This window comes from Cebus imitator, unplaced genomic scaffold (genome assembly GCF_001604975.1).
Source record: "Cebus imitator isolate Cc_AM_T3 unplaced genomic scaffold, Cebus_imitator-1.0 Scaffold444, whole genome shotgun sequence".
Taxonomy (NCBI): domain Eukaryota; kingdom Metazoa; phylum Chordata; class Mammalia; order Primates; family Cebidae; genus Cebus; species Cebus imitator.
In genome coordinates this window covers 1439765-1448296 of record NW_016107759.1, presented here as the reverse complement: position 1 = coordinate 1448296, position 8532 = coordinate 1439765, and the positions used below count along the sequence as shown (strand labels likewise).

The window sequence follows — 8532 nt, the reverse complement described above, 5'->3', positions numbered from 1 at the left end:
TTTTTGAGACAGGGTGTCACTCTGTCACCCAGGGTGGAGTGCAATGATGCAATGTTGGCTGACTGCAACCTCCACCTCCCGGGTTCGAGCGATTCTGCTGCATTACCCTCCCGAGTAGCTGGGATTACAGGCGTGTGCCACCATACCCTGCTAATTTTTTTTTGTATTTTTAATGGGGGGGGAGGGTCACTATGTTGGCCAGGCAGGTCTCGAACTCCTGATCTCAGGTGATCCTCCTGCCTCTGCCTCCCAAAGTGCTGGCATGAACCACCGCGGCTGACCTCCTGTCACTAAAAATTCTAAGGAAACATTGTTTCTATCAAATCGTGCATAACACTTAAGAGTTTTCCTTTTATCCGGCTACTGGGCTGTTATAGGGGCGGTGCTCAAGTGTTTTGCTAAATAACTGCGATAATTACCTATGTACATAAATGCTCGAATAAGTGTTTGAGGTCAGTGCTCCAAAAGGCACAAATTCCTTTTCACAGAGGCCAGAACCCCTTCGCCCTCCCGCCCCAGTGGTGACCCGTGTGCCCGGGTCCCTTGACATCCCTCTCGCTTGGTTTGTGGAAGAGCCGCTGTATTCAGATACAACTCCTGTGATTAATTCACGGAAATTACTCGGTGATGCCAGGTCGTGTCCCAGCAGGGACCGACCCTCGCGGGTCCCACGCGAGCCCCCAGGCAGGGAGGGCCCCGTCCCACCCACCGGCGATCCGGGTCGGGGGCTGCAGGGGCGGGGCTGGCGGGGCGTGGCCGGGCGCGGGGCTGGGGGCGTGGCCGGGGTCTCGGGCCGGGGGCGTGGCCGCGGGGGGGGAGATCCGGGGGCGGGGGCGCCGGAGCGGCGCATGCGCGCTGCATTGTTTTGACTGAAAATGCCGTCGGTTTCGAAAGCGGCGGCGGCGGCGGCGGCGCTGAGCGGGTCCCCCCCGCAGACTGAGAAGCCGACCCATTACAGGTCAGCGCCCGTCCGGCCCGCGCCCCCGCCCGCCCCGGTCCCGCCCGCCGCCTCCCGCCCGGGCCCGCGCTGCCTCCGCCGCCCCTTCGCCGCCCCCGCGCGCCCCCGGCCTCCGCGCCGCGCCCGGGCTGGGGGGCCGCGACCCTCTCCGCTCCGGCCGCCGCCGCTCGAGGTCGGAGCGCGGCGCCCAGGGTGTGGGGCGGCGCCTGGACTCCGGGGTCCCCGCGCCGCTGGGGAGGGAGGAACCGCCCCGGGGTCGGGGGTCGGGGGTCGGGGGTCGGGGGCCGGGGGCCGGGCGCGGGCTCGGGACCGGGACCCTCCGCTCCAGCGGCCGCCGCCTGAGGTCACCGCGGTCCCGGGGTCTGGGGGGCGCCTGGGCTCTGAGGTGCGGGCACGGTCGCGTCTTGCGCGGGATGGGGGGCGGCGCCTGGGGCCCGCCAGGAGTCGGAGTGGGGCTCGGGCCCGGGGCGGGGCCCCTGAGGCCGGTGGGTCCCTCCGCCCACGAGTCCCCGGGGCCGCCCGGCGGAAGCGAGCGCGGCGCTGTCTGTTTTTAGGTACCTGAAGGAGTTCAGGACGGAGCAGTGCCCCCTGTTTTCACAGCACAAGTGCGCGCAGCACAGGCCGTTCACCTGCTTCCACTGGCACTTCCTCAACCAGCGGCGCCGCAGGCCCCTCCGCAGGCGCGACGGCACCTTCAACTACAGCCCCGACGTGTACTGCTCCAAGTACAACGAGGCCACCGGCGTGTGCCCCGACGGCGACGAGTAAGGGCCGGGGGGCGTGGGAGCCTCCACCCGGGGTCGGGGCCCGGACCCTCAGCCGGGGGCAGGTTGGAAGCTTCCACCCGGGGACAGGGCCTGGACCCTCAGCCCGAGGCAGGTTGGAAGCTTCCACCCGGGGACAGGGCCTGGACCCTCAGCCGGGGGCAGGAGGGGGCTTCCACCCGAGGTCGGGGCCTGGACCCTCAGCCGGGGGCAGGAGGGGCCCTCCACCTGGGGTCGGGGCCTGGACCCTCAGCCGGGGGCAGGAGGGGTCCTCCACCCGGGGACGGGGCCTGGACCCTCAACCAGGGGCAGGTTGAGAGCTTCCACCCGGGGACAGGGCCTGGACTCTGAGCCAGGGGCAGGTTGGAAGCTTCCACCGGGGGTCAGGACCTGGACCCTCAGCTAGGGGCAGGTTGGGAGCTTCCACCGGGGGTCGGGACCTGGACCCTCAGCCAGGGGCAGGAGGGGGCCTCCACCCGGGGTTGGGGCCTGGCCCCTCAACCAGGGGCAGGTTGGGAGCTTCCACCTGGAGACGGCGCCTGGACACTCAGCCAGAGGCAGGTTGGGAGCTTCCACCCTGGGACGGGGTCTGGACCCTTAGCCAGGGGCAGGTGGGTGGGCTTTACCCGGGGACAAGGACTGGACCCTCCGTGGATCCCTGGTGTCCATGTTTGGCCGCTGTAGAGGGAGTGGTAATTATTCTCTGAAGTTTTCCAGTGACCAGGGTTGGTGGTGAGACAGTTACTGTTTTCAGGCCACTTCCCAAGAGACTGTGTGTGTTTTAGGGGTAACGCTTGTGTGACTGAATCCAGTTTTGTTTCATCTGCTTTTTTTTTTTTTAATTTGAGATAGGGTCTTGCTCTGTCACCAGGGCTCGAGGGCAACGACGGGACACAGCTCACTGCAGCCACCAACTCCCAGGCTCAAGTGATTCTCCCTCAGCCTTCCAAGTAGCTGGGACTACGGGCTCATGCCACCCCAGCTAGCTTTGTGTAATTTTTGTAGGGATGGGGTCTCACTACGTTGTCCAGGCTAGTCTTGAACTTCTGGACTCAAGTGATCCTCTTGCCTCAGCCTGCCAAAGTGCTGGGATTCCAGGGGTGAGCCACTGTGGCCAGCTGTTTCCCTGTCTTGATTTGACACAGTTCTTGCATCAGAACCTACGCCTGGCCAAGTGTGTTGTTTTGTGTTTCTGTAGAGACTGGGTTCTCGCTGTAGCCCAGTCTGGTTTCAGACTCCTGGGCACAGTGGTCCTCCCACCTTGGCCTCCCAAAGGCTGGGATTCCAGGCAGGATCCCCTGCGCCTGACCAGGTTTGGGAGCATTTTGCAGTGGTCAGATGCTTCCCACGCAGAGAGCTTGTTAGAATGTTCACACTATGGAGAACATCTGGGATGTTTATGTTATTTTTTTGAGGTGGAATCCTGCCTTGTTGCCCAGGCTGGAGTGCAGTGGCACCATCTCAATTCACTGCAGCCTCCACCTGCCTGGTTGAAGCGATTCTTCTGCCTCAGCCTCCTGAGTAGCTTGGGATTACGGGTGCACACCACCACACCTGGCTAATTTTTTGTATTTTTTTTTTTTTGAAGTAGAGACAGGGTTTCACCGTGTTAGCCAGGCTGGTCTCAATCTCCTGACCTCATGATTCTCCTGCCTCAGCCTCCCATAGTGCTAGGATCACAGGCATGAGCCACTGTGCCCGTGTTTCCTTTGTTGATGTTTACATATTCATTTTAATTGAAAAAAGATAGTAAAGTTATTTTATGTGCAGACTCATTTATGTAGCACTTCTTTTTTTTTTTTTTTTTTTGGGACGGGGTTTCGCTCTTTTTTCCCAGGCTGGAGTGCAATGGCGCGATCTCGGCTCACCGCAACCTCCGCCTCCTGGGTTCAGGCAGTTCTCCTGCCTCAGCCTCCTGAGTAGCTGGGATTACAGGCACGCACCACCATGCCCAGCTGATTTTTTGTATTTTTAGTAGAGACGGGGTTTCACCATGTTGACCAGGATAGTCTCGATCCTTGACCTCGTGATCCACCTGCCTCGGCCTCCCAAAGTGCTGAGATTACAGGCTTGAGCCACCGCGCCTGGCCCCTTTTTTTTTTTTTTTTTTTTTTTGAGATGGAGTCTCACTCTCTGTCGCCCAGGCTGGAGTGCAGTGGCGGGATCTTGGCTCACTGCAACCTCCGCGCCCCCCCCACCCACCCGTTTTAAGCGATTCTCTTGCCTCAGCCTCCTGAGTAGCTGGGACTACAGGTGCGAACCACCATGCTCTGCTAATTGTTTTCGTATTTTTAGTAGAGAGAGAGTTTCACCGTGTTAGCCAGGATAGTCTCGATCTCCTGACCTGGTGATCCATCTACCTTGGCCTCCCAAAGTGCTGTGATTACAGGCGGGAGCCACTGAGCCAGGCCTCTAGCACTTTTAAAGTTGCAAAATCAAGGTTTTGTTCTGGTTGATTTTATTTTACAAGTTTCCTAATAGTGTTACGAACAGATGTCTTTATTTTGAAATACGTAAAATAGGAAAGGAGGGAAAATCCAAGTCAGATTGTATATTCACTGACCGGCGGGAGGTGGTGTCAGGTTCTGCTTTTTTCCTGTGGGCTGCTCGCAGAGGGTGGAGGGTGGTCTCTTCCTGCCTAGGAGAGAAATGGCAGTTGCGGTCCTGACGTCTCCATTCCAGCGTCTTTTGGAAGGAGCCGACTGTCCAGGGATCTTCCCGTTGAAGGCTGCTTTCAGTGTGGAGACCCTTGTGAATTGAAGTCCTTATTCCTTTATTTTTTCAACAATGCGTAACCCAAGGGATAAATTTTTCTGATTTTTTTTAGAGGTGTTGTACTCTTTAAATACTGAAATGTTTTTAATTGCTCATTAATTAAATAGTGTTTGTTTTGTTTTCGTTGTTTTGAGATGGAGTCTTTCTCTGTCACGCAGGCTGGAGTGCAGTTGTACAGTCTCTGCTCTTTACAACCTCCGTCTCTCGGGTTCAAGCGATTCTCCTGCCTCACCCTCCCGAGTAGCTGGGATTACAGGCATGCGCCACCAGGCCTCACTAATTTTTGTATTTTTAGCAGAGACAGGGTCTCACTATGTTAGTCAAACTGATCTTGAACTCCTGACCTTAGGCGAGCCACCCACCTGGCTGTTTTGATTTTATTTTATTTTATTTTTTGAGACGGAGTTTGCTCTTGTTACCCAGGCTGGAGTGCAATGGCGCGATCTCGGCTCACCGCAACCTCTGCCTCCTGGGTTCAGGCAATTCTCCTGCCTCAGCCTCCTGAGTAGCTGGGATTACAGGCACGCACCACCATGCCCAGCTAATTCCTTGTATTTTTAGTAGAGACGGGGTTTCACCATGTTGACCAGGATAGTCTCGATCCTTGACCTCGTGATCCACCTGCCTCGGCCTCCCAAAGTGCTGGGATTACAGGCTTGAGCCACCGCGCCTGGCCTGTTTTTATTTTATTTTTTTTCCAGAGGCAGTGGTATTGTCAGAACCGCCTGGTGGTTTTTGTTCTATGAGACAGGGTCCTGGTCTGTGGCCTGGGCTGGAGTGCAGGGGAGCAAACACTGCTAACTGCAGCGTGAACCTCCAGTGCTCGAGTGATCTTCCTGCTTCAGCCTCCTGAGCTGCTGGGACCACAGGAGTGCTGTGTCACTTACACCAGGTGTCACTCTGGTTGCCCAGGCTGGAGTGCATTGGTACCAGTCGGCTCACTGCAGCCTCTACGTCCTGGGCTCAGGTGATTCTCCCACTTCAGCCTCTGGAGTAGCTGGGACCACAGACTCTCTATACCACGTCTGGCAGATTTTTTTGTATTTTCAATAGAGATGGGGTTTTCCTATGTTGTCTAGGCTGGTCTTGAACTCCTGGCCTCAAGTGATCCTCCCACCTCAGCCTCCCAGAGTGCTAGGATTACAGGTGTGAGCCACCACACATCTCTGGCTCAGTTTTTATTTTTTTTTGTGGAGACAGAGTCTCACTATGTCGCCCAGCTTCAAGCAGTCCTCCTGCCTTGGCCTCCCCAAACTGCAGGGATTGTTAAGTGCAGCCATTGCACCTGACCCTAGTATTGTTAAGGCAGGTTGGTGCCTAAACGTGAAATAATGTAGCCAGCCCATTTTGGTTAGGATGGTGATGTACTTCTAGGCAGTTCTGAAAGTGCATAACTGCATTGCTTTTTGAGCCACTGTTATCTGCACATGGGACTTTAAAAGGCAGGTATTTGTCTAGTTGATGTCTGAGCTCAGCCTCTAATTTCCCTTGGTTAAGCCCATCATCTGCCCAGACCTGTGATCCTGAGTTGCAAGTGGGGCCACTGCTGCCTAACTCTGATGTGGGGGTCCTGGACGTGCGGAGACCAGCACTCAGCTTGTCTGACCCCACTCCTTTGAACATGGGGGACTGATTGACTGGCAGCACTCTGTCGCCAGGCTGACGTGATTGGCAGTGCTCTGTCGCCAGGCTGGAATGCAGGGACGTGATCTCGGCTCACTGCAACTTCCGCCTCCCGGGTTCAAGCAATTCTGTCTTAGCCTCCCGAGTAGCTCGGATTACAGGCACCCACCACACAACCAGCTAATTTTTTGTATTTTTAGTAGAGATGGGGTTTCACCATGTTGGCCAGGTTGGTCTTGAACTCCTGACCTCATGATCCACCCGCCTTGGCCTCCCAAAGTGCTGGGATTACAGGCATGAGCCACCTCGCCCAGCCCTCTCTCTTTTTTTTTTTTTTTGAGCTAGGGTCTTGCTCTGTTGCCCAGGCTGGAGTGCAGTGCTGCCATCACAGTTCACTGCAGCCTCGACCTCCCAAAGCTAAGCAGTTCTCCCACTTCAGCTGCCCAAAGTGCTGGGGTTACAGGTGTGCATTCCTGCACCTGGCAGGAGGGCATCTTTTCATAACTGTTGTTTGTCTGTCTCCCAGGCTTGAGTGTAGTGGCATGATCTTGGCTTACTGTAACCTCTGCCTCCTGGGTTCAAGCGATTCTCCTGCCTCAGCCTCCGGAGTAGCTGGGATTACAGGCATGTGCCATCATGCCTGGCTAATTTTTATATTTTTAGTATAGATGGGTTTCGCCATGTTGACCAGGCTCGTCTTGAACTCCTGATCTCAGGTGATCTGCTCTCCTTAGCCTCCCAAAGTGCTGGAATTACAGGTGTGAGCCACCGTGCCCAGCTTCATAACTGTTTTGGTTCTGGAGTCTGGGTGTCCTGCTGTGGACTCAGCCCCAGTGCTAGGCACAGGGTGGTGTCCAGTTCTCACAGGGACAGACAGTGCTGCCATGAGCGCCTGTCCCCAGGTGGTCATTTCAAGCTGTGCTCACGTAGCAGTTGTGTAACATGCGATTATGCATTACAGAAATATTAGCCAGCTGTCTAAATGGCTTGCAGTTGATAATTGAGGGTGGTAAGTGGGGCTCAGATGCCTGTTGGGTGTTTTGTTTTAGATGCATCCTGGGTAAATCCACACACAACGAGGAGATTATCTTAAGATTTTGTTTGTAGCATGTTTGCTTCAGCTGGCCTTTTAGGAAGTATCTGACAGGCTGTTTCCTCTGGGAATCTCTGCTCCATAATGACCCTTCATTCCACTGGAGTGGGAGTTTCTCATCACTGCACAAAGGGCATAGCCAATTTGTCCTGTTGAATTACCCGTTCTGGTTCTCACTAAGGGTCGCCTCGGATTTCGTAAATAGATGAACGTTCAGATCAAGGCAGGGTCTTCCCTTTCTTTAGTTCGTTGGTTTTTGGAATTTCTATTTTGGGTGTTGACACCACCAGCTTTACACATGAATATGTATCAGAGAGCAGACACTTAGCCAGTGTCAGTTGTTGCTCTTGGTTCTGGCTGGAGGCCCTGGGGCTGAGCTGCGGGGCAGAGCAGGACTGGGACTCCAGGAGGGCCCCCCACCTCTGCTGCTGGTGCCTCCTTTCCTGGGCAGGCTAGCACCTCGGTCCACCGCTGCCTGCTCAGTTGCTACCTCAGTGTCAGCCCCTCCTGGGGGCAGCCCCAGTATCACCAGTTCCTGCAGGTACCTCTGCTTTCACTCCCTCCCCCAGTGGCGGGTGCCCTCCCCCAGCCTCTGCTGTCATCTCTCCTTTGCCGCCTCCTGTGGTCTCCCAGGTCACTTCTCGGGTTACTCCCCTATCCCCTGTGGGCACCCTCTCCGGTGCCTGCCTCCGTGAGCACCCCCACAGTGCCTCCTTTCCTAAATGGGTGGCCGCCCCTTGCTGCACCCCACGCCGTGTCTGTCCTACGGGCTTCGTGGGGATTCCGGCCCCGCCCCGCCCCGCTCGGGAAAGGCCCTTTGTTCTGCGGGACACGCCCCTCCCCTGCACATCCGCGATTGGCCACCCCCGGTCTTGTGTGAAGCCCCGCCCCCGTGGGAACCGGCGTGGACTTGGGGGCGGGGCGGCTCCCGTGGGGGCGTGGCTTTGAGGCCGCTGGGCTATTGCTGAGGGGCCAGGCGCTTGCTTTTCTCTTCAGACAGATTCTGGTAAAGAAACAGGAAAGACAAAAAAAGAAAAAAGAAAAAGGCAGAAAAGGCGCCTCATGGGTTCCCGGGCCTCTCCAGGGTCTATGGTCTGTTTTCTTTTTTCTTTTGAGCCAGGGTCTGGCTCTGTTTCCCAGCCTGGAGTGCAGTGGTGTAATCTCGGCTCACTGCAACCTCAGCCTCACGGGCTCACCTGATTGTCTCACCTCAGCCTCCAGAGTATCTGGGACCACAGGTGCACCACCATGCCCAGCTGGTGTGTGTGTGTGTGTATACCACAGGTGCACCACCATGCCCAGCTGGTGTGTGTGTGTGT

General features: G+C 56.6%; 1 protein-coding gene across 6 annotated transcripts in view; it reads left to right on the top strand.

Annotated features, from left to right (window-relative positions):
• The first annotated feature begins 821 nt into the window (after positions 1 to 821).
• Positions 822 to 8532, top strand: part of UNKL (unk like zinc finger) — a 45463-nt gene continuing 37752 nt past the window's right edge. For 4 of the 6 annotated variants that reach the window (XM_017510968.2, XM_037732211.1, XM_017510966.2 and 1 more), the window contains exons 1-2: positions 822 to 958; positions 1513 to 1722. In XM_017510968.2, coding sequence (XP_017366457.1) covers positions 876 to 958; positions 1513 to 1722 — 293 coding nt within the window. In that variant the 5' untranslated portion in view covers positions 822 to 875. The remainder of the gene's footprint in view (positions 959 to 1512; positions 1723 to 8532) is intronic. The other 2 variants (XM_017510969.2, XM_037732212.1) reach the window with 2 other exon arrangements.